This window comes from Phlebotomus argentipes, unplaced genomic scaffold (genome assembly GCF_947086385.1).
Source record: "Phlebotomus argentipes unplaced genomic scaffold, Phlebotomus argentipes genome assembly scaffold_18, whole genome shotgun sequence".
Lineage (NCBI taxonomy): Eukaryota > Metazoa > Arthropoda > Insecta > Diptera > Psychodidae > Phlebotomus > Phlebotomus argentipes.
The window spans coordinates 6,400,191-6,424,202 of record NW_026776177.1 but is presented as its reverse complement, the minus strand read 5'-3'; the positions used below and the strand labels follow the sequence as shown (position 1 = coordinate 6,424,202).

At 47.6% G+C, this 24,012-nt stretch overlaps 5 protein-coding genes across 5 annotated transcripts; 1 reads left to right on the top strand and 4 right to left on the bottom strand.

The window, feature by feature from the left end:
• Positions 1-4,739: 4,739 nt before the first annotated feature.
• LOC132259815 (zinc finger protein 512B) lies at positions 4,740-6,695 on the bottom strand. Its single transcript, XM_059757600.1, has 4 exons — positions 6,687-6,695; positions 5,953-6,223; positions 5,451-5,888; positions 4,740-5,347 (listed from the first exon to the last, which is right to left on the bottom strand). The coding sequence occupies exons 1-4, from the start codon at positions 6,693-6,695 to the stop codon at positions 5,019-5,021; spliced, it is 1,047 nt and encodes a 348-aa protein (XP_059613583.1). The 3' UTR covers positions 4,740-5,018.
• Positions 6,696-12,824: 6,129 nt separating this feature from the next.
• Positions 12,825-13,966, bottom strand: LOC132259533 (proteasome subunit alpha type-5). The gene is made up of 3 exons (XM_059757199.1): positions 13,864-13,966; positions 13,143-13,688; positions 12,825-13,088 (listed from the first exon to the last, which is right to left on the bottom strand). The coding sequence occupies exons 2-3, from the start codon at positions 13,686-13,688 to the stop codon at positions 12,906-12,908; spliced, it is 729 nt and encodes a 242-aa protein (XP_059613182.1). The 5' UTR covers positions 13,864-13,966; the 3' UTR covers positions 12,825-12,905.
• A 114-nt stretch (positions 13,967-14,080) lies between these two features.
• LOC132259421 (uncharacterized) lies at positions 14,081-20,018 on the bottom strand. Its single transcript, XM_059757054.1, has 5 exons — positions 19,840-20,018; positions 19,223-19,386; positions 17,757-18,217; positions 16,944-17,697; positions 14,081-16,825 (listed from the first exon to the last, which is right to left on the bottom strand). Exons 1-5 carry the CDS (start codon positions 19,901-19,903, stop codon positions 14,198-14,200), a joined length of 4,071 nt encoding a protein of 1,356 aa, XP_059613037.1. The 5' UTR covers positions 19,904-20,018; the 3' UTR covers positions 14,081-14,197.
• A 109-nt stretch (positions 20,019-20,127) lies between these two features.
• Positions 20,128-23,035, top strand: LOC132259422 (inhibitor of nuclear factor kappa-B kinase subunit beta). The gene is made up of 5 exons (XM_059757055.1): positions 20,128-20,345; positions 20,513-21,110; positions 21,174-22,262; positions 22,329-22,841; positions 22,903-23,035. Exons 1-5 carry the CDS (start codon positions 20,213-20,215, stop codon positions 22,964-22,966), a joined length of 2,397 nt encoding a protein of 798 aa, XP_059613038.1. The 5' UTR covers positions 20,128-20,212; the 3' UTR covers positions 22,967-23,035.
• Positions 23,036-23,047: 12 nt separating this feature from the next.
• Positions 23,048-23,945, bottom strand: LOC132259423 (transmembrane protein 242). Its single transcript, XM_059757056.1, has 3 exons — positions 23,541-23,945; positions 23,248-23,486; positions 23,048-23,179 (listed from the first exon to the last, which is right to left on the bottom strand). Exons 1-3 carry the CDS (start codon positions 23,599-23,601, stop codon positions 23,048-23,050), a joined length of 432 nt encoding a protein of 143 aa, XP_059613039.1. The 5' UTR covers positions 23,602-23,945.
• Between the last annotated feature and the right edge of the window lie 67 nt (positions 23,946-24,012).

Here is a 24,012-nt window from a genome sequence, read left to right as displayed (position 1 = left end):
GAGGCAGGATCACAGGCGATGCAGGACTCCAGCAAGGAGATTGCGTGGAAGATCAGAAGGAAAACACCTTGTAAATTTATGACTTCTCAATGTTGCGCAATTACCAAACCGTCATCATCGGGAGACGGCCAATTTTTTGTCTTCATCGGAGGTTTGGCTCTTGTGAGAGGCTCGAGAGCAAAAATGGTCTCATCAAGGGCGTGTTGTCGGTTCCCAGTGGTTTTTCCCCCGAAAATTTATTAACTCTCCACCGCACCTGCCCTTAAATGGCACGCATTTTTCTGGAAACGCCGAGCGATGCAACATCGTGTCTCCACCCAGAGAGAAGGACAAATTTTGGGTTGTAAGTGGTGGGCAAAAAAGGGTCCTTCTGTCTTAACGGTTCTGTGCAAAGCTCCCAAAGTGCAAGAAGTCCCAAATGCGCGGTTGCAGTCGCACGCGTTTGATGAGTTTGCTGATAAAGACTGTGGCTGGGATGTTCATGCAACGCCCAGGTAGACAATTTCACCGCGGGCTGAGCTGTCTTTGATGGCCAGGGAATAATAGCCAAGGAGGGAGACGAAATGCCATAATTGAATCGTGAGTGGAAAAGGAATTCCACTCAGCGAACATGATAAGAAGCGAAACTATACCCGATTCGCTTATTTTTGACTATTTCTCACTTCATGGAAAGGTGAGTCCTGAGGCTGAAGCTCCATCACAAGAGGATGCTACAGTGCAGCGGGCCATGAAGTGTCAGGATGTTCCAGAATTTAGTCACGCTCGGCGCAGAAGGGAATCTCACGGCGTCAGGTAGAGATTTATGGTGAGCGAGAAAAAAGGGCAGAGAGATAAGGGGATGATTTCAATGATTTCATGCATTTAATGGCCCATTCTCACCCTCAGCCGCAACCCTTGTTTATCCTCAGCACGATACCTCGCAACCTCGCGACGAGATTGAGTGTTTGTGCAACCACAGACAATCCCCTCGCTCGTTGAGACAATCACACCGGCAATGGTAATATTTGTTGTCACATCAGTTAATATATTAATCTGTAATTGTTGCAACATATGTGACGACGAGTCACTTCGCTGGCGAATTGATGAAGTCATAACAAAGCTAAACGACCTCTTTATTATGTTGTGGTTTCGCATCATCTGCTGTGCGGATTCTGTTCACATTCGGTGACAGATGCCACGAAACTCCCGCGATTCTGCACTGAATTATTCACAAATCCCATCTCAATCTTCTCCACTACATTTGCTGCAAGATTGATCTGTCGCTCTATTGCTGAATCTGAGCGAATTGCAGACCAAGATTAATGCATATGCGGTGAAACCCGCGAATAAAGTGAAGTCGCTTCCATCGCAGAGTCGCCACTCGCTTTTGGCGGGAAATCCCAAACCATTCAGCATACTTTCCGGAGAATTTCTTTATCGCGCTTTTGCAGCTGAAACCATCCATTGATGCGCACTTTCAATCACCCAGAGATTATCTCATTCCGATGAATTGATCGCCCTCCAGACTCTTCGCCACCGTTGACATTGTGTAATCCTCCTAATGTTGCTGTGTTAACACGAAGCTAATCGAGAGCGTCAGCTCAAGTCACCTCGCAATGATTTGAGGGTGGCTTCTCGGCAGAATCACCCAATCATCACCCCATCACAATATTTACAGTCACAACGCTCTGTAATCCGCAGCGTAAGTGAGGAGAATTCACAGGGGATGCGAGACAATGGAGAGCCTCAATGGGATGTGCAGAATGATGAAGGGGTTCATCAGTCAGTTTTGCGACAAGTTATGAAATTTACACTATTACACTCTCCGGATCTTGTCTTATAATGCACAAATGTGAAGGATTTTCTATCAAATTTATCAATAATATTGCAAATTCTTAATTTTTATTGATAGTTTCCACCCGGTTTTAGGATTTTGTACATCCTTTTTGGATTTTACCACTTTGTATAGCACATGCTAATAGATATGACATCTTATCTAATAGGAAAGTGGCTTTAAGAGAAATTTTTCAACTTAATTTACTTCTTGAGATCCCAAATTTAGTCATTATTTCCACAGATTGTAATGAAACACCAAGAAATATCTATTTGAATACATTATAGAGTATTTCCCACAAAAACCCACATTTCCCTGAGTTGAGAAACCCCTCGGCATCTGCCACAACCTCAGAGACAACTCTGGACGTGATGAGGATTAAGGGCGCAAAGAAATTCTTATCAGACTTGAACAAGATTTTCAATTAAAGTCTCCTCGTCAGCTAGCGTGGGATTTGGGCCACTTCAGAGAATCTGCCATGGGAGAAAATCCCGCGTGCACGGGAAATGTGAGCTGTAAAATTGAGAATTGCAGCATCAATTGAAGATGCGCCGTAATTGAGAAATCTGTGCATCATCTTTCATCACATTTCTCCGGTGAACATTTTTATGCTCATTAGCTGGGCAATTTAGTGTCGTGCAGATGGAAACAATGAAGGAGGCCATTATCTTGCGCGTGCTCCATATTTTATGCCATTCTTATGGACAACATCGCTGACATAATGCCGCGAGACTGTAATTCACATGTGAACATTATCAAATAAGCTGTGTTTTCTGACGATAGCTATCGTTCCGCCAGGTGGATACGGAACCAAATTGCTCGGAATGAGCTTGAAATATTTCGTAATTCATGCAACATTCACTTCTTGTGCGCGATTGCAAGTCAAGACAATCGCGAGAGGAGAAATTACAATGTCAGACTTCACGCAATCTTTTTCGCATTTCTCCATGCAAAGTGTCGATCGTTCGCCTTATGAAGATGCCACACGGAGCATAAGAAATATCGAAGCACTTTCAGGGCTTCTAAGCTGTTGCGGTTGAAAGTGAAATTGATTAATGAGATGCTGAAATGTTCGACAAGCGAAAATGGACTTCTGCCAGCATTTTCACTAATGTCTGTTGGCTTCATTTGCGCAAAACCACTTTGAAAGTCTCACACAGATGTTTTCTTGTTGACAAACACGCGAGAATACAAGAAGTAAATTAGCAATTTGTCTGAAAACAACAGTTTCTTTCTGTGATGAAGAACACACAGCTAATCATGAGGCAACACAGCGCGGAAATTGTAATTGATATGAAATTTATTAGTATGCTTTTAATTACAGTTAGAAGGCGAAATTATATTATTATTGCCCAAAATATTGTTGGTTCATTTCCTTGCGAAAAAGATGGATTAACCCTTCTTTGCCACAATGAAATTTATCCCTGCTTTCTGGAGCATAAAATGGACCTTGAATTTGTCCAGCGCACCTCAATTGAGACTTTTACTTTGAACTGAATAAAACACACAAATCCCCATTTCACACAACATTTATCTAATTATTCGCTAAATTTCATTCACTTGCGCCTTGTTTGGGTAAGTGGCCGAATGAGAATGCGTAATTGCAAGAAATTTGACGACTCTTTGTTCGGTAATTGGCCAGATGAAGGCGCATTTTCACAAAAAAAGCAGCAAGCAAACAGATTGCGAGTTTTCTCTATTGAGAAGCACATCGGCGAAGAATTCGGGAAATTAGCATCACTGGCGGAGTTGCGAAATGCTCCACATGTTCCTGTTGTAGACAGTCAACAAATGTGTTACGAAAGGTCTCTTTTGTAGTGCAATTTAGCGCACAGAAGCCGCCAGTTCCACGCCATTGGACGATGTGGAGCTCACAATTTCCTCAATTTCTTCGACAAAGACCATCGAGAGCCCAACTTATGCAACCGGCGACCAGCAAGTGCGCTCATGATTATGATGTACAGCCACTCTCACTCTTTTTGCACTCATTTCGCCAGTCTTCTTGTCACTGACCAGGTCATTGTTTCGCTTGTGCGCAACGAAACTCCCACGCAAAATTGCGATGCGGAAGCTTGAAATCAATATCTTGCAATTTCAGCTAAAAGTCTTCCGAATTATCAATTAATCAAATATTGATTCACCTTATAAAAGTCGACATTTTCCCTTGTAAATTGCCACAAAACATTCCTCGAATGTCTGTAGGTGGAAAAGAGCGCCGTCTCCACACTCTGCACATGATAGAAAGTCGTTCAGTGCGACAGATAAGATCTCCGCCAAATGCATTTAACATTTTATTTCTTTTATCGACTGTTCAACTCAACTTTTGCACGTGAGACAAGCAGTGAAATTCAATTCAGATTCTCAATTCGCACTCAAGTTGTTGCATATTGAATATATCGTCATTAAAGTGTTCACAAAAAGTTTCTCAAAGTGCTCAGTGATTAAATTCCTGGACATTACAAAAATTATATGTGGAAAAGGCAGAAGAAACATGTTGTGAAAATAATGATTATAATTTGAAATAATGATCAGTCAAGCATAATCTTCAAATTATTATGATTTTTGTATGTAAAAATCACTTTACGCAAGGCATAAAAGAGAATGCAAAGTTATGCAAAAAAATAAGAATACACTTATTTTGCAATGAAAGATGTCAAATTACTACTGAATTTACGATCCTGAATTGAACTGAATCTATAAATAAAATACGGGAAAGTTGCAGTGGATTTTCACACAAGAAACTTTTGCGGAGCATTGCGAAAAAGAAGAAAGACTTTACGATCCTCGGTGAAATGAAAGATATGCGAGTACAAAAAAACATTCATGCCTTTTTATTGCTGTTCGTCGCAGTAAAAAAACAATGTCTTGCAAAAATTACACATTCTTAAACATTAATTAATAAAAATCACAATTGGCTAGAGTAGCTTGGAGAGAATGTAATTTTCATGACGGCGATCCGGCTTTTCTATGTGTTTCCAATGAAAATTCCTCGTCATCGTTCTTTTTGGTCCGCTCTTTGAGAATACTTCGAATGGGGGCTTTAAATAGGTGAGTCGTTCTGATGAGGTGGCGAGAGGCGTGAAGGAGCGCAGTGCAGAGGATTAGTCACTTTGTACGATGAACCTGCTTGGATGGTGTGATGAAGAATGGGTAAAGACGGGTCTCGAGACTTGGATGGAGGAGTGTTTTGGACCCTCAGAGTGATTTAGTGATGATGATGGAAGTCGTGTTCATCGAAGTGGTGGTGCTCCTCCTCGTGGTGGGCCTTCACGTGCACGTACTCCTTCACTGGGACAGGTACTTCCTTGGTCACGGGGAACTTGACCTCCTTGTAGACGGGGAAGGGCTTGTCGATGGGCACCTTCACCTCATAGGGCACTGGCTTCTCCACCGTGTAGGGCACCTTCTTTTCCACCGTGTAGGGCTGGGGCACGGGCACTTTCACCTCCACCTTGTAGGGCTTCTCCACGTACACCTTGTAGGGCTTGTCAACGGGCACCTTCACCTCATATGGGACCTTCTTCTCCACGACGACTGAAAGGCAGAAGAGAACATTAGTCAGAGACTGTTGGTTGCTGTTGAATGTTCCAACTGAAACATATACTTCAGCGGAGTTGTATTCTTGAGTTCTTCTCACCTGGGTAGGGCTTCTCAACCTCAACCTTGTAGGGCTTGGGCACATAGACGTTGTAGGGCTTGTCGACGGGCACCTTCACGGGAACATGGACGTGCTTGGTGACGGTGTAGGGCTTGGGCACGGGGATCTCGACCTTGACCTCATATGGGACCTTCTTGATGACCTCGTAGGGCTGTGGGACTGGCACCTTGACGGGCACTTCGATCTTCTTCTCGACGGTGTAGGGCTTAGGAACTAAGACCTTGACCTCGTAGGGCTTGTCCACGGGAACTTTCACCTCATATGGGACCTTCTTCTCAACGGTGTAGGGCTGGGGCACATGAACCGGCACTTTGACGTACTCCTTGACGGTGTAGGGCACCTTCTTCTCCACATAGTAGGGCTGTGGCACGGGCACCTTCACCTCATAGGGGACTTTCTTCTCCACGGTGTATGGAACTGGGGAGAGCAGATTGTTAGGCATCTGGGGAAGGTGCGCTTGGGGAAATCGCAGGGATCTCACCATGCTTGGTAACGGTGTAGGGCACAGGGACTTTCTTCTCGATGGTGATGGTCTTCACGTGCTCGTGATGATGGTGATGATCGTGATGATCATCGTGGCCACCGAAGGAGAAATCCCCGAGGGAGTCATGAAGTCCGCGCTTCTCGTGCGCCTGGGATTCACCAGCAGCCGCCTGGGCAGCTTTCTGGTCACCTACTTGTTTCTCCGCTGCAGCAGTGCCCTCGGATGCCACGAGCGCCACAAACAGGGCAAGACAACAAGGGATAATGATCTGCAAAGCACCGACATTGTTAGGCCATTTTCTCCCCGACAACGTTGAAATTCAAATTTTTGAGTGAATATTCAAGTCGGCGCGCGATCGAATGGGGAAGTGGATTCACTAGAGCACCATCGTTATCCAAAGAGAAAGAGCGTGGATGGGCTCTCAAAAGCAAATAGTCACAGAAGACAGGAAGTGCGCGGAAGCGATTTACTGGAGCAAAAAGTCAATAAATCACATTTCTCTCTCGAAAAAAATAAAAACCCGATTCGGGTGCGTTAAACTCTTCGCGTTACGTAAGTTTCTCAAGTCACGAATTTGAGGCAGTGAGTCGAAGAGGTTGTAATCCACAAAGGGTTTCACTTCTTTCTTCCGTGGGACACGCGACTTCCACGTCTCGAAGACAATTCACGGGAATATTCACTCAGAAAATTGGCACGATTTGAACAAAAAAAAATAAGAGGAAAACTCCTACCATTCGCATATTGAACAAATAACTTGGTGTAGTACAACAAGCGAGACCAAAGTAGGTACTGATCGTGCTGTTGCGGATGGTCCGCTATATATGCTGAGGCTCCGGTGGCGCCCCACCGAGAAACTTTCGCCGCTTTGGTGGATTTTTCGCGTAAGCCAACGACGGGAGAAAGATTCATGCATCCGTGGTTTTGTTCCATCAGCATTCATCAGCTCAGTGTGGCGTTAATCGCCACACTTGACTGTATCTTCACCTCCAGCTGATCATCGCCCCAAGAATCCGCACCAGAACCCATCATTTCCACACCAGGAGAGGCGCAGAAGTCTCGCTGGCATAAATTACCTACACTTCTGCTCGCCAATTCCTTCTAATTAGACCACTCTCTTGATGCGCTGGGAGTCTCTCTTGTGAGAGATTCACCACAAAGCACTGGGAATTCTCTAACAGGAGAAACATTCATGAAAATTTCACTGAAATTGCAAAAATCCGCCAATTATTGCACAGCAATTCTGGCGGAAAAGAATATTCATGGCAAAGAGATGAATTATGGATCAAAGCTGAGATGTTTTTTCAAATCAAAGAGAGGGCAAAAAATGCCTCGAGAATACCAAATATTGTATTAATCTTAAACACTCAGCATTGCATTTTCTGCACGACGAACTAAGCCAACAATCCAAATGAAGACTCAAGCTTAATGTCTCAAAAGTCCATTTTACGTAATGATAGAAATTATTCATCGTACAATTCTTGTTCCTGTTTGAATTTTTTAAATTTTTACTAAAGTCAAGTTCATAAAGTATGACAAAAGCAACGTTTAAAAAATTCAAAAAAATGCCTTCACGTGCTTTCTCACATCAAATGTGATTCAAATCAGCGACATCACATTTGCAAAATGTGAATCTCCTACTGCTTTAACGATCTAATATGGCACCAAAACGACTCTATGAGTGAATCGGCCCTGAATAATTCATTAAACGGCTGAATTTATCAAAATATCACGCTCCGTGAGCCGCTGGTTGAGATCAGAAATGTGATCTCGCGGGGAATTCCTCGGCAAAGTTTCACAGCGACCACAATGTTTTCCGCAAAAGATGAGACCTGAGAGATGAGAGGAATGTGCACAATTGCAGACAGTAAGGAATACACCAATTTCCGCGGATCTATTGAATCGCGCAAAGTGTGAATGATTCCACTTGATTTGCATACAAGAATGCTGTGTGGAGAGGAGAAAGTATTGCATAAACAGATGCATTTGCAGTGCATCTGCGCTCAAATGGGAGCACAAAGCATGGTGATTTATGCTAAAATGTCTCTGCCACTCTCCGTCCGTGCATACATCTTAATTGGGCGCCAATTTTAGTCGCTGCGTCGATATGTCGGAAATGAATGCAAATGGCATGTCTCAAACCATCTCGCGCGTCTTCCGTGCAATTTCACGTGGAAGTGGCCGAACAGCTGATGCTCCAGTGACGAAATATCGCGCCGTTTGCAGAAATGTAAAATGTAACAATTAACCATTTCACTTCACTGTCAGCGAAGACGGTGCGTTTGAGGGGTCATTAAATGAAATTAGGAAGTTGTATTGTAGATTATTCGCTCTCTGACTCAGTGATTTTACTGTCTCTCACTCGTTAAATGTGTAAAGTTGATTACAGAATTGAGTAACGCCAACGACTCTCCGTGATAAGTGCATTTTTATCGTCTTCACTAATGAAAGGCGCGCTTGTGAAATCTCTCACGAGACATTTGATCCATTTCCCCACAGAGACAAATGCTGCGATCGCGGCATTTGCATGGCTGCAAGACGAGCCGCGTTGGAGGTTGAGGTCGCTGGCAATTGATTGATCATAATCACTCTCACTATGCGTTCTCATTTTACGCAACGCACCATCATTAGATGACTCAAGTGATCGCGCGCCGATCGTCTATTGATCTCCAACTGGTCAGGAAGTGAATTTCCACACTCTTTCCCGCGCATATTTATGATCTTCCCGAACAACTTCGACACATTTCAATGGCCGCGCGCGCGCAAATCGATCTGTTAGCGCGCTGATCTCTGGCTTTCTCCGCCGAAGAACAATGCCATCGCGATTGAATAACCGCCACTTAATTGGTGCAATTGTGATACAAAACAAATTCATGTCAGCCAAAGACGCACCCTTTCATCAGCGCACACTTCTTGCGCGCCTTTTCCCTCGTCAATCGGCAACAAAGGCGCGTGCAATTGCGAAAAAGAATTCATCGCAGTGACAGTTTTGTCGCTGACGAAACACCCGCACTTTTCAGAATGACAAAATTTCACTCATATATTCCTTTTCTACACAACAATCTGAAGTGCAATTGCGATTGCGATGTTGCATAAATGAAAGGCAAGAGTGAAACAAGTGGAAGGCGGGTGAAAAGCCACTGATATGCTTAACAATGTTTTCTTGATTCACCGCGATTATGGTAAAGAAATCGACATGAGAGTCAAATAGGGTCAAATTGGTTAATGTTAATGGTAATTTGAGGCTCTTTATGCGACTTTAAAAGGGTGTAAATCTCGTGCTGAGTTTGTTAAAGAACTACAATCTCAAGGTTTGATAAAATTTGATATTTATTAACCGTGACAAACAGTATTTTTACCACCTTTTGAGGGACACTTTGAAGACCTTGTGATTCATTTAGATTACACTTTGAATATGAAAAGATTCTCAATTGAAGTCTTTTCTTTGAAAATTCGCTATGCAAGGAGAGTTTTTCAGATCTCAGTGCAAATCTTCAGCTCAACTGCCAAAATTATTCAGTGTGAAAATCATCACATCATTCAAAAAACCATCCACTAAATTCAGAGAGGCAATTATACCCCGAAAATGTACATTAAGAGGGGAATTCACAGTGGAAATTGTGTGTTTTATCTCTCAAGCGAGATTGCAATCGAGCAATTTCCTCCAAATACGAAATTAAGAAATAAATAGAATCAATAGGCGTAAACACTTTGACCCAAATCGCGATGCAAGAAGCGATTAGGCCGCGGCATTTGAGTGAAATATGAAAATTTGAAGGTATTAAAGCCACTCTTTTGGGCCCCACATCGCGATATGTCCGCTGTCAAATAAATCAAAGAAACGCGGCAGAAATTACATCGAACCAATAAGACAGAGAACGCGATTTATTATTTGACTTCTTTTGCACTCTTTTGTGAGCCACACACTTGCTCACAAAAGTGTATCACGCGGCAGAGGCCATAAATTCTCAAGTCAGTGATTTCCAAATTTCCATCTAATGCTCTCAACTTCTTTCACTCCACCTCGAAATCGTGTAAACAATTAATGGATGAAAAACAATGTGCACAATTGAATTTGTGATTAAAAACTATTGCGCAAGCGAGAGAACATTATCTTTTGCAATAGTTGCTGATCTCAAACAATATAATTTTCATTAATGGGCATGATTTTGAGGCAGATTTTCAAAACACTCAAAATGTATACAATATTGCAAAATAGCCCGCAACTTTGCGACTGTTTTTGCTTGTGGCGTTTTTGGCGTGGAGAAAGAATAATCTTATTTGATAAATGGTCGGAGATTAAATTGTGCAATTTCTTGATTGATTTGTCTGGTTGCCTTATCGGCCAGAATCAAAAGTTTTTAGCACGCGATTTTCCTGCAACTTTACATAATTCCCATGGAGTCTTCAATCAGATTCTGACACGTCTTTTGGCCAGAATGACAACAGGAAATGCGGTAACGCACAAGACACAAGTGCAGAAACGCTGAGTTTTTAAGTAACTGACCATCGCGAATTACACATATTTGCTATTTCTCCATTGTATTGAAGATTAAATCATCAAATTAATTCTCCTTTTATTGCTGTGTGTTACAATAATTAATTACATTGCACTCGCGGTGTGATCTTTTATGCAACACTCGTTACTTTTGTCTAACACTTCTGTCGGCCGTTGCAACACCTTCAGGTGTCTTTGGATGAATTATTGATTCTCTTCTTCGGGCGGAGCTCAGGCACGGAATATCGTTGTGGAATCGCCAGCTTTGCTATGCCATTTTCAGGGTTACGCGCGAATATCGCTCTGCTCAAGTTGCATAAAATTGTAACAAATTTACCCAATGCGCTCTCGCCCACTCTTTCATTCATGCTCAAGCAAGCCTCTCACCCGAAACACTACAATTGCTGATGATAACCGCTGATTGCGAGCGCATTTGGAGGAAAATTCATCAGCTAAATGTGACTCTAAATCCTCTAAATAGTCCTGAAAGGTTTAAAGACAACAATTCTTCACTCCTGTGGCGCCAGACTCTTGCGGTCAGGGAGGAATCCCAGGAAGTCAGCAGTTCTCGGGCTCGAAAGGGACACAGAGAGAAGAGATGAAAGTGAAACTCGAGAGCACCTTCTTGAGACACCGCTGCGCAGATTAGGAGGAAAAAAGAGCAAACGGCGTTTAATAGTAAAATTGCATTATGCGGCTAATTTATTGGCGTGTCGATAATAAATTAAAGTCACAACAAAAGGAAGGGAGAAAAAGCGAGTCGACGGAGCCTGAAAATGTTGAGCAACTCGTGCAGAGGCGAAGACACAGAAATTATATAGAGTCATCATCGACAGGCTGATAAATCACTGGGAGAGTCAAGAAATGGGGCGAGCCTTGAAATTCTTCCCGCGCCGAAGGGAGAGAAAACTATCACAATAGGATTAATTGCAATTTCTCCCAATAAATCATGCCAATCGAGAACGTCAGTCGGCCAAGTCATTCGCCCCAGAAACACCGCGTTTCCCCGTGACTCTCGCGGCCGCAGCCTCTTCGTCTCCGCCCGCGGCGATCGCGCCGAAATGAGGATTATGCAAGCGCCCAAATACGAATAATCCCATACTCCAATTCCGTCTGTTCGGCACGCAGAGTTGGGCGCATTAGATTTTGAGCGGCAACAACAGGTTGTTAATTCACTTCACTTTGCATTCAACATTTTAACATGAATATCTCTGCTCAGCCACGAACGCCGAGGGGCCAACAGCGGCGGAGAAGCATCGCGTTATGCAAAAGTGAAAGATGATCGCATAACAATCGAGAAAAAGTCACAAGATGCGCCGGCAAGTGAGTGTCCCAGTTCTGGAGCACGCGCGATATTTTCTGGCACAATTCAAAGTGCAATTACTGCATCTCGTGAAAGGTAATCGCATAAATGTAAAGGCATTGCGTCATATTGAAACATCTCAGCGGAATGATAAAAAAATCGTTTTTTAAACACTTCGTTGCAATTAATATTTACTGCATTTTCTTCATTGTTTGTTGCAAATTTTGACCAGAAAAAAATAGAAACTAGTTTGGAAAATAAGTCTTGAAATTTGTCAAAGAATTAGAAAAAATTCCTACAATTTGTTGATATGAAAATGCTTTCAATTGGAAGGTAATTCTTGTGGTGTTCAAGAAGTTTGTGAATTTATTTTCTAGTAGAATCAAGAAATTGATTAAAAAATCAATAAGATATTAAAGATTTCAGCTTATTTTTACTCATTTACCTTTGTTTTATAGACGGAATTGTTAAATTCGTGTTTTTCAAGATGTTTTTCTGAGTTTTCCTATCAGAAGAACTTTTAAAAATGACTTCTTCTCAGAGATTTCAGCTTGTTAGAAAATCCCAATGATTTTTCTCTGCCAAATATCACATCTTCATCGCCCAATAACCACACAATGAGTGTGCTTGAGTGCTTCGCCCCTCGGCGCTCAAGCAATTGCCACTATATTTGCTGCTTTTTGCTCACACCTGCAATAATCTCCATGATAGTGAGTTCATGTGCTTTTTAATTCGGAAATTGAACTGCGCGAGAGAGATCTTCCTGTTGTTTCATAACGCCGCAATCTTTTTCTCCACTCTTCAGGCACACGTTTTGTGTTGTGCTCCAAATCGTGTTTTGCCGCTGAGGTGAGAGAGAAGCCAGAAAAAAGACTGCAAGGCGCGTTATGGCATCAATCATAATTAATATTGAGAAATTGGCTGAGCCCGAATTATGTGGAATATTCGGACAAACTCGTGTCGAGAGTATCAAACTTGTGAGGAAATTTGCATTCACACGGCGAAAGTCTCCAATAGAGTTCAGTGCTTCCAACTGGTTTCCATCGGCAGATTCGACAATGAGACGCTTAATTAGATGGGAATCGCCGTCAAGTTGTCTCAGCACGGATTTATGTATTTCGCAGTATAAAGTGATTAGAGATAATATAGAGTTTACTTAATCGCCTCGATGGCCGCCTCGACCGTCTCCTTCTTGCACATCTGGAAGAGGTCCTTGGGCGTGATGGTCATCACCTCGACGTTCGTGGAGTTCAGCTTCTCCTCCATGACCTGCTTCAGTGTGATCAGCGCCAAATTCACGGCCTCGTTCAGGGACATCAGCGAAGTGTAGTTGCTCTGGAAAGGACAACAAGGTCAGAAGAGCCTCAAAAGTCGCCTGAGCGCACTCACTTCCAGGTTCTGCTGCGCTCCCTCGCTGCCCGACCCGATGGCCTTCGCGTCGAACTGGATGTACGTCCCGGAGGGATCCATGTGCCACAGCTGCGGCTCTCCGTTCTCGATTCCGGCGAAGAGCAGCGCCACGCCGAACGGCCGGCTCATGGCCAGACCGCCGGCGTCGCTGTCACCAAACTGGATGGCCAGATTGGACACAGCCTGCACGCACGACTCCACCGGCATGCGCTCATTGTACACGAACCAGTGATTCTGACACTCGACTCTGGCGCGGTCCAGCAGCGTCCGCGAGTCCGCCATCAGCCCTGACGTGGCGCAGCCCACGTGCTTGTCCACCTCCACAATCTTCTCCACCGTCGTGGGCTCCATCAGGCTGGACGTGATGCGCTTCTCCACGGCAATCACGACGCCTTCCTTCGTGCAAATCCCGATGGCCGTGGAGCCCAGCTTTATGGCCTCAATGGCATACTCCACCTGGTAGAGGCGCCCCTCCGGCGAGAAAGTGTTCACACCTCTGTCGTACTCGGATCTGGTCAGGAACATCTGCGGAGGAAGAGCCAATGATTCCCGGACTCAATGTTATGTGAGGTTAGGGTCTGATGACACTGCATAAACACTTTTGCACAGGCAATACAATGGATAGCGCAGAAACTCCGGCTAGGAATTGTTGCTCAGAGTCTTATCTATCTGATTCTCAACAGGAATAGGGAATATTTACCTTATTTCACGGGAATTTGCTATTATTTGAAACACAAACACGCAAATGCTGCGATGACAGTTCAAAAAAGTAGGGGAAATAAACTCTCCTTTGCACGCGCAGCGCCTCTATCGGGATTTAATTGAAATGTTTGCGATTTCAAATCATTTTACTTGAAATCCTGGGAATTTCATTATTTATGGCAATTTTTGCACCAAAACACCAACCAAATATTGTTCAACAAGGAAAGTGATCATCTCAATTTATTGCGATCTTGAATCCTAATTTATCATGCACCAGAAGGCATTCTAAAGACACACAGAAGACATCAATTACACTGTCTGAAGCGCCCTTCTCACTTGTTCTTGTTGTTCCTCCGCCGCAACAGCGTGAGACTCGTGCTGGGATCGCTCAGCGAGTACGTCTCGGGCTCGAACACCGGCGGATACTCGAGGTGCGTGTAGTCCGGCGGCGAGGAGTCGGCCGGAGGCGCGGGAGTCGCCGACACCGGCGCTGGAGTGCGCGGGAAGACGGCCGGCGGCTCCTGGAGTGAGTTCATGGACGCCGTGGCCGGGAAAGTGATGGTCTCGAAGATGCTGTTGCTGTCCGTGGAGTTCTGCCGGCCGAAGATGGCCCTGTGGAGACGCGGAGAGCCCAGAAGCTTCTTCTCCTTGGGCGTCTTGGTGTTGGCGAAGGAGAGCTTCGTGAAGTACGAAGCGCTCCTCTCGACGCTCGCCTTCCTGGCATCGCTCACGGACACATTCTCCTTGAGATCGTTCCTCGGCAGTCCGCCGAACGGCAGACTGGACTTCTTCCCATGCGGAACACTGACTGGCGAGTAGGAAGACACCGGCTTCAGGACGGCGTACTTCTCGAGCGGCTTCAGCGGCGTCTTGGGCGCTTCCTTCTCGCTCACATGCTTGAAGGAGAACATCTTGTCGCTGGTCGTGAGGATGTTGTCCAACTTTCCAGGCTTGAACTTCTTGAAACTCCCTCCGGATCGGGCATTCTTCTCCTCGTCGATCTTTCTCTCCGTGGAGATGATCCAGTTGCCCTTCTTCTTCGACCAACTCGTCACAGTCGGCGACACTTTATCCGATCTCTTGGGCCAGGTCTTCTCCAAGTCGCCCTTCTGCTTGCTGGCGTCCTGCGGATCATCGCCTGAGATGAACTCATACCCGAAATCCCTCAGCTTCAGCCCTTCCTTGCTCCTCGTCATGATAATGTCCACATCGTCCGGCTTGAAGCTCTGCGCATAGTCAGGCGTCTTGGGCAGACTCCTGCTCTGAATCTTGTCAATCTTCGGATTCTCATTGTGCACCTTCGCCAACCTCTCGCCACTGCTGTTCTTCCTGATCTTCTTCCGCACGCCGCGCTCCTCCTTCTTCTCCATGCCCAGGAACACGCGATTGTTGTACACCTCCTTGGCGTCCTCCTCCTGCTTCTGCAGCATCAGATCCTTCAGCGTCATGAAGCCCTGTAGACTGTGCTGCCCCTCCCACGTGCTGCTGATCTTCGGCACGGAGAAGTCGATCGTCTTGGACGTGTGAAAGTCAAAATCCACCAGATTCGGATTCGACGCGTGGATGTAATTCAGCGGCGCCGGCCGTCTGGCCTTCTTCGTCATCAACGTGGAGACGGACTCCTCAGTGGGCTTCTCCGCCGGCAGTGGTGGCGCCTTGGCTTGCGGCACCTCCAGACACACCGGCACAGGCTTCACCTCCTGATTCACCACCTTCCGGTAGCTTCTGAACTGCGCCGTGGGCGTCGGAATGTCCGGCGACGGCTTCTTCTCACTCTTGCTGAACGGCAAGTTGGATTTCGTGAACTTCTTCAGCGACCCGAAACCAAGATGGTACTTTTCATGCTTCGTCGTCGTCACAGGCGTCGAATCACCCTCCTGAGACGTCTTCCCGAGACTGGAAGTCATCACATTCGACGTACTGCCGCCGTAGGAGAACGTTCCGCGCGTCAGCAGATCCGAATCATCGTCTGAACTCTCAGTCTCCGTGAAGATTTCCTTGAGATCCACCTCAGTGCTCAGCCCAATGGCGGGATTCCCCTTCAGCGTGGCATTCCGGATGAACTCCATCCACTGGCCGAGCGCCTCGGGCGTCTCAGCGGCGAAGTAGAACGTCTTCGAGGCGTGATACACCTTGAAGGCGTTCGCCTTCGAGTGCACCTCATTCGCCAGCGACACCGTGAAGCCCGACAGGAAGATGAGGCAGTTCGCCTTCGCGGCGTCCTTCGTCTTGAAGCCATACAGCGCCGTGTCCACGAGGACGAAGTAGCCTTTGGCCCAGTAGGCGGCGCCGCTCTTGTCCTTCGTCCGCCTGTACAGATGCCCCTGAATGTCGCTCACGGTGAGACACTTGAGCGTCACCTTGCGCCTCTTGGCCAGAATCGAGTTCTTCTTCTTCAGCGTCAGTCCCTTCGTCTTGGGCGGCGTGAACAACTCCAGCGCCTCGAAGGGCTCCTCACGGAAGTGCTTCATCGTGGGCAACTTTGGCGGCGGCGGAGGCTGACTTCGGTGCTGATTCACGCCCTCCGCCACGCTCTGACACGCTTCCCTGCTCTTCAGATCCACCACAGTCGCCACCTTGGACTTCACATCATCGCTGCCCGGCTTTATGAATCCTCCGGCGCCTTCCAGGTTCTTCCTGGGCCGTGGCGGCGGTTCCGGAGGCGTCGTCTGCAGGAATTCCTTGCGCGGCTCAATCGCCGGCGGAACATCGTCGTCATCATCGTCGCTGCTATCACAAATCGACACAGAAGCGCAAGTTTCCAGCCTCTTCGTGCGCCCTTCTTTGCTGTTGATCAGAGCCGTGTTGATTGCCTGCACAACTCCCGTCTCCGGCGTCATTTTGGTCGCCATGTGACTCTGCTCGATATTCCCACAATCCAGAGACGTGAGCTCATCCTCGTCGGCATACGGAATGGGCTCGAAGGTCTCGATCACAGTGTTGTCAACGTTGAAAGTGCACTGCAAAAGAGGAATTTCCTTATTTTAGTCAAATTTCTTTGAAAAACACTAAATGCCAGGCTTAATGACTCCAAAACTCAGGAAGATTCTGACTAATTTCAACACTCTTTCAACTCACATTATTCTCCGAGTCAAACTCCTCCAGATCCGCGTCGAATCTCACGACTTTGCTCACGCCGCTCCTTCTGGCGCTGTCAGAATCCTCCTGGCGCTCGCTCTCCTTCCGCTCCTGCTTCTCCTCGCCGCACTTCTCCGACATGATCTCCGGCAGCGAACCCTTGAGCGCTATGAAAGTGTTGGGGCGCGGCGCAATTTCCAGCCCGTGGCCGAAGGACACCGACTTGTCCTTGCGCTCCTGCCAGAACACCACATTTCCCAGGTTCTTGAAGCTCGACGTCTGATCACCACAGATCGTGTTCCTGCGCTGCAGCACCGGTCGCGACTTCTGCAGGAACAGCGGCAGATCCTTGGGCGCCTTTGGCTCCGTGGGCGTGAGAATGTCGCTGCCATTGCTGTCGGACTCCGAGTCGCTGACGTGCTTCTCGAGCGGACGCGACAGCGGCAGCGGCAGATCGTTGATGGAGAGCAGCTCTGCCCGCGGACTGGGCAGCGTTTCGCCCCATCTGTAGTGCATGGCGCGCTTCTTGCTGGGCAAGCGATAGGGCTTCATGTAGATCTGCCCGTAGATCTTCATGTGCTTCGGCCGCTTCTTCAGCGTCAGCAGCACGTCGGGCTTGGACTCGAGCAGCTGCAGCAGCACCTTCTTGTGCTGCCACCCCACGACCGTCTGGTAGTTGATCTGTACAATCTCGTCGCCCTCCTCGATCTTCCCGGACAGATGCGCCGGAGAGTTGTAGCGAATGTCGGTTATTCTGTCGAAGAAGGGAAATAGAGTGTCGAGGAAATGGAATTTGCTGCCTGAGGAACTCACTTGTGAACTCCGTGGACGTCAGGCATGAGATTGAAGCCCAGATCGGACTCCTTCTTCTTCAGCGTCACGAGGAGCAGACTCGCCGGCTGCAGCAGCATCGGATCCGAGATGTCCTGGATGATGTAGTCGCCCAGTTTGGCCAACTTCTCGGCATTCGTCTGGATCTGATTCACGGGCTCGTCGGCGAATCTGTCCCTGTGCGCACTCGTGGCCATCTCCAGTCCGAGGCGCAGCATCTTCGAGCGGATCTCGTTGAACTGCCGCTGGCCCTTGAACGGCGCCCTGTCGAGCCACCAGATCAGCGGCTTGATGGTCGCCACGGTGCTCGTGACCTCCTTCAGGATGTTCGTCTCGATCACGTTCTTGTCCTTGCAGTACGTCAGCTGCTTGTGCAGACTCCACGCCTGCGACGCCACCTGAAGCGCCAAATACTGCAGATTCTCCTTGTCCAGGTTGAAGTGCTGCAAAGAGAGATTTTTCACCCTTCATTTAACGCACTTCCGCCAATCGCTAACGGTGTGACGATTCTTCTGCTTAACAGTTTTAAGTACTTTTCGCTTCATCGACTCTTTAAGCGGCGCGAAGAGAGATTTTTGGCCATCCAATTGAAGCATAATTGAATTTCTTCACAGTTTAGCGCGCTTTTAAGCAAAAACTACCTCCAAAATCTCTTGTTACATAAAAATTGTATTAGAGAAATGCTGGGTAAATTTGGACAAAAATCGTCTTTTACACCTTTTATCAGAATATTAAAATAATTTAACATTTTCCAGGAGACTCTATAGAATAAATTATGTATTTCCGTGGTTTTTGTATATTTTATTGAGCCAGTTCATTTCATTTTCATTTATTTTCAACCCAACATTGTGGTGAAAAAGGCAAGTTGCATGAAATTCGCATCGATAAGTGTCGATAACCAATAAATTTAACGCGAAAAAAACAATTATTACGCTAAGGAAATAATAATCTTGAGTTTTAGCGTGATTTAAGCTTCAAAAATCGCATGAAACTGCAAGAAATTAGCATATTTGACCCTTGTTGACAATAAAATTAAAGATTCTGTCCAATAAAAACAGCTCTAATCTTCTCTATTCAGAAAAATTGTATAGGTTTGAGTTAAACCCACTTGAGCCTTCAGTCTGCTCCCGCTTTAACATCATCTGCAAAACCCCAACAATTCATTCGGCCGAAGAAATTGGACCAATTTCCAGCACAATAATCACAATAAAAGACACCGATTATTGTCTGACTCTCTTGGCATCCTCTCAAATGACGCCCAACACTTTTGTCGCTGGCGCACGACTTCTCAATGCCCTCGTTTCAGATAAAAGGCTCTCAAAAGCATTGCGTCACTTCTTGTAAATGCACCAAATGCACCCTTATCGCGGCCACTTTCCGCTGCCCCCGATAAAGAGACAGTCGGGAAGACGCTCGGGGCGTGAGTCATGGCTGTGGCATTCACTTACGAAGTTCCTGAGCAGCCGCACGGCCTCCAGGACGATCTCCTGGTGGCTGATGGAGTACATGCCCAGTTGCTCGAGGATGTACGGCCGGATGCTGAGCAACTCCTGGCCGCCCACCTCGTTGTTGGTGAAGGAGTTCACGTAGTGGTACATGGAGTTGTCCAGACCTGCGGATGAGAGTGGGCAGATGTGATTGCGAGCCTTCGGGAAGTCGCGGAGACGCGCCAAGTGGCGATAATGGGGCTTTAGAGACGCTTCCGGTCGCTCGTCATTCGGGCAAGAGGTGCACTCTGGGTTTGTTGGCCTCGAGCTGGCGATGACGTCGCGCGGGAGTGGGTCAGGGGGTGGAGAATTGGATGAATGGAGAGACTTTTCAAGGATTTCCCCAACTTCCTGGAGTACGACGCACGTCACGAGTGACACGGGGAAAATGTGTCAAGGATATCGGCGGGAATTTAGGTCACGCAGAGGAGAAGCAGTGTGTTGACCCGCCAGTGTGAGGTCATGCCGTGTCCTCGACGTCACCCATACTCTCTTCAGCTGCTCCCGGACACATTTTTCCCATTTTTCCGCTCCGGAAGCGCCCAGAGAGGCAAATTTGCAAAATGCTATGCGCTCACCTTTGAGCCAGTCGACAACCTGTTCCGCTGACCACTCAGCCACATTTATCCGCCACAGCGTCATTCTCACGCGTGAGTATTTGCACTTTAGCACCAAATAGCACAGCAATTCACATCATTTCACTGAACACTCCGAAGGGAAAAGGAGCTCAAAGCAAACGCACCTCACTCGCAGCACTTCTTGCGATTTTTGCGAATTCCAACCAGCTTTCCGCGAGGGGGCGCACATGACTCATTATTTCCCCTCCGCGATCGGCTCGATTCGGTCGGAATTCGCGCCTCGCATAGTTCACAGATACGCCGCCAGACATTCTTGGAAATTCCTGGTGAAGAACGTAAAAGAATTTCTTTCCCTGCTATCTGGCCAGCGAAAATGCCCCAGAACTTCCTGCCCCTGGAGGAGAATCCGCCCTTCATCGGGGACTGGGTGTGCGAGTCCAAGTTGGGCTCCGGAGGCTTCGGATATGTGACTCTGTGGCGCAATAAGAAGACCAAAGAAGCTGTTGGTGAGTTTCTCTTTTTCTCTTATCATTTATCGTTCTATTGATGAGTGATTCATCAGCCCAATTATCACTTTCTGGACGGGAGAAGCAAATAGTCTCCCGTGGGTGTGCGGCCGGGAACTGACAATGCGGCAATGTCTATTTTTAACCCGGATTTCCTTGCCTTTCAGCTGTCAAGAAGTGCAATCTTCTCAGCATTGATGACAGCATCTCAGAGCGCCAGAAGGATCGCTGGGAGTACGAGGTGAAGCTGATGACCACCAGTATCAAATGCGACAACATCGTGAAGACTGTGGCGGTGTCAACGGACTTCCACGCTGGCCTTCTGAGGAACAATCCCTCGAAGCTGCCCGTGTTGGTGATGGAGTTCTGCGAAGAGGGCGATCTGCGGCGCGTGCTGAGCAGGAAGATCAACTGCAGCGGCATGCCAGAGGGAGAGATCAGGGCCGTGCTGACGGCGCTGCGCAAGGCCATTTCCTATCTGCACGAGCAGAAGATCACGCACAGAGACATCAAGCCGGAGAACATTGTGCTGAAGCGTGAGGGCGACAAGATCATCTACAAGCTCACAGATCTCGGCTATGCGAAGATGCTGGACAGGCAGAGTCTGCAGGCGAGCCTGGTGGGCACGATGGAGTATCTGGCGCCTGAACTGCTGCACAGCGACAAATACAGCTGCACTGTCGACTACTGGTCGCTCGGTTTGATCGCCTTCGAGATCATCTGCGGCTGCAGGCCGTTCCTGCCGCACTCCTCCATGGCTCAATGGTGAGTAGTGCCTAGTTTATTGTGAGGAAGAGTCCTTGGGATTAACTTTAATCGTTTTTGCAGGATGGTGAGAGTGAAGCAGAAGCGTTCGGAGCACATCTGCATTGTCGAGGATCAGGAGGGAAAGGTCACATATCGCTCGGAACTCTTCTCCGAGGCGCAAGTTTCGCCGTGCTTCAAGCGTCGCCTGGAGCAGTGGCTGAGGCTGGCGCTGGAGTGGAATCCGAAGCAGAGAGGATTCGTCTTCGAGACGCCAAGCGCTGATGGGGAGAAATCCCGAGGGAAGTCCGTGAAATTCGCCGACAATCTGCAGGAGGACGAGGATGAGCCCAAAGCGGACGCTGTGAAGCCCGGCCCAGTGCAGGTGCTGAAGATCTTCACGATGCTAGACGAGATTCTGGAGAAGAAGATTTTGACGGTGTTTTCGCTCTTCACGTATGAATTCCTGAGCTATGAGATTAACCAGCAGAACACCGTGGCTGATCTGCGTCTGTGGATCGCCGAGAGTACTCAGATTCTGCCCGAGAGTCTGGACTTCATCCTGCCCATCATTCAGAGCCTCCAGATGATCGAGGAGGACACGAAACTCACGGAACTCTTCATCGAGGACAACTTCAAGGATCCCATGCTGTTCGTGATGAAGAAGGGCAGCGTGCTGGACAGCGACGTGAAGCCCAAGATTCCGGACTCCTTCATTGGCGTGTTCGAGATGCCGAAGACAAAGCTGAAGATTCAGGTTCTCAGGCGCTTCGCCAGCAATTCGTACTACTTCGTGAGAAATGAGCAGCGATTGTACAGCACGGCGATCAGTGGCATTTACAACTTTGCTCTCTGGCTGAACGATCAGATCCAGAAGTTTAAGCCCAGTCTCAGCCAGATGATCGAGGCGGCGTTCGAGCTGAAGGGACAACTGAAGATCTACGAGAACGCGTTGAGTCACACGAAGGAGAAGCTGCTGGAGCGCGAGATGATCTCCGTGCTGAGCGCCTCCTTCATCGCCTGGCAGGAGACGTACGACAAGATGCTGGCCAATGCCAACAAACTGATTGAGGCCGCCAGGAAGATCTGGATTCGCTATGATTCCGTGCTGAAGAGGAGCCGCGAAGCGGTGAAGAACAAGATCTTCGAGGGAACGGAGGACATCTTCAGTGGGTAAGACGCTCTTTATTACATTTTCTCATCTTCTGCCGGCTGTGACACCTTTTTGGGCTTTTTCAGGAGCATGTTGGACAAGTACTATGACAAGATTCGCCATGATATCATTGAGAAGAGGATCAGCGAGGAGTCGCACAAGGACATGCTGAGGATTGTGTACAAGTGCCTCAAGGACAGGGACAACATTCTGCGCAACAGGGACTTCACCAAGTACCAGGAGTTCATCCTCGGCATCCAACTGGAGATGGAGGAGATCCAGAAGGCGGTGGAGAAGGCGAGCGCCCAGACGGCGCTGTATCAGCGCGACGTGGCGAAGATGAGTTTCGAGCATCAGGAGAACATCTGGAGCTTGTCCGGGAGCTGCGAAGCGCGCCGCGTGAGCAACAGCATTCCGGATCTGGAGGGAATGCTGGAGAGTCTGAAGGTGGAGAGCGAGGGCAAGGCAGAGTCGACTGATGCGAAGATGGGAGACTCCATTGTCGACTCTCTGGGCAGCATTTCCTCGTCGCATCTCTGCTTCGGCGAGAATCCCGACACAAAGACTCTCCTGGAGGACAACCAGTCCCTGATCTCGGCGTGAGTTTATCGCAAAAGCCTCTAGCCCAGTGTTTGGCACTCAGTTCTGCTCTGCTTTCAGGTTGGATCACCTGCTGAAGGATGGCCTGGGCGAACTTCTCTCTGATGCGCCGGATGCCAAGTGATTTGCTGCATTTCTCTGTCTATTTTTATTACCCTATCGAAGAACCTAATATGCTATTGGTGACGAAGAATCGCGCGACTTCTCACTCTCTGCCCCACGTCGAGAGGTACTTGAGGAGATCTGTGAGGCCGTCGAAGTCCGTCCGACTCTTTGGCGGGTCATTTCTTGGCACTTGCGGGAACGTTCCTCTGACTTTCATCTTGAACTCATCCATCTGCCGAGACAGAGACTTATATTAATAGATTCTGAGGCGGAATTTTCCATGCACTGCGCGTGACCTACATTGGAGGCGCCGGAGAGCTTCCAGCAGCCGTAGCAGAAGGCGCCAACGCCCACGACGCTGTACAGCGTGCCCCAGCCCAGAGCCCGCAGGGCCAGCCGGCTGCCGCCCTCCAGCAGCGCCACGTTGCCCGCCTTGGCGGTCTCGAAGACGCTCGGATCTTTCCGCTTGGCCGTCATGATGGTGCGACTGAATCCGGCGAGAATGGAGACTCCAGCGACGGCAGTGAGGAACACACCAGCTAAGCAGACAATGTCTTTTCACACTGATAGCGCGAGATAACACAGCATCTTACCTTTTATTCTGTACGCGCGGTCGTTGCTCTCCTCCGTTGTCACCTCTGCAGCGTCTGTCATTGTTCCTGGGAGTATTTTTAGCCGGAAATCATCATTTTTTCTCAAGTCGTGTTTACAAAAAATGCACTGATGACACTTTTCACCTCCAAGAAAGCGAGGTTATGCCAACTTCGAAAATCCATTTGAAATCAAACAGTTATCCGTGGTAAAAATTACTATTTATTTATTATCATCATTGCCATTGATTAATTCAATCCTACTCGTCAGTAATCCAGCCTTTTTCACGCGCACGAGTTTGAAAAATCAGTAGCATCATCTATTTCTAGGCCATATTTAGGCTCCGTATAATAAATGCAATATTGATTGTTGGCGGTATAGGAATATCTGATGTGGAGCCTCTTCAGTCCTGAATTGCGAGTGATGAAATGCGTGAAGTAGAGGGAGAAAAAGTCTTCAGTAAAGATGCAGGGG

Excerpts from the sequence above, each read along its gene's own strand:
- LOC132259422 (XM_059757055.1), top strand. The coding sequence starts at position 20,213 with ATGCCCCAGAACTTCCTGCCCCTGGAGGAGAATCCGCCCTTCATCGGG. Across the intron at positions 22,263-22,328 it reads ACGGAGGACATCTTCAGTGG|GAGCATGTTGGACAAGTACT; the intron begins GTAAGACGCTCT and ends GGGCTTTTTCAG. Across the intron at positions 22,842-22,902 it reads AACCAGTCCCTGATCTCGGC|GTTGGATCACCTGCTGAAGG; the intron begins GTGAGTTTATCG and ends CTCTGCTTTCAG.
- LOC132259533 (XM_059757199.1), bottom strand. The coding sequence starts at position 13,688 with ATGTTCCTGACCAGATCCGAGTACGACAGAGGTGTGAACACTTTCTCG. Across the intron at positions 13,089-13,142 it reads GAGCGCAGCAGAACCTGGAA|AGCAACTACACTTCGCTGAT; the intron begins GTGAGTGCGCTC and ends TGTCCTTTCCAG.
- LOC132259421 (XM_059757054.1), bottom strand. The coding sequence starts at position 19,903 with ATGACGCTGTGGCGGATAAATGTGGCTGAGTGGTCAGCGGAACAGGTT. Across the intron at positions 19,387-19,839 it reads GGTTGTCGACTGGCTCAAAG|GTCTGGACAACTCCATGTAC; the intron begins GTGAGCGCATAG and ends TCTCATCCGCAG. Across the intron at positions 16,826-16,943 it reads AGTTTGACTCGGAGAATAAT|TGCACTTTCAACGTTGACAA; the intron begins GTGAGTTGAAAG and ends CCTCTTTTGCAG.
- LOC132259423 (XM_059757056.1), bottom strand. The coding sequence starts at position 23,601 with ATGACAGACGCTGCAGAGGTGACAACGGAGGAGAGCAACGACCGCGCG. Across the intron at positions 23,487-23,540 it reads CCGCGCGTACAGAATAAAAG|CTGGTGTGTTCCTCACTGCC; the intron begins GTAAGATGCTGT and ends TTGTCTGCTTAG. Across the intron at positions 23,180-23,247 it reads AGCTCTCCGGCGCCTCCAAT|ATGGATGAGTTCAAGATGAA; the intron begins GTAGGTCACGCG and ends CTGTCTCGGCAG.
- LOC132259815 (XM_059757600.1), bottom strand. Across the intron at positions 5,889-5,952 it reads CTACACCGTTACCAAGCATG|TTCCATACACCGTGGAGAAG; the intron begins GTGAGATCCCTG and ends TGCTCTCCCCAG. Across the intron at positions 5,348-5,450 it reads GGTTGAGAAGCCCTACCCAG|TCGTCGTGGAGAAGAAGGTC; the intron begins GTGAGAAGAACT and ends TCTGCCTTTCAG.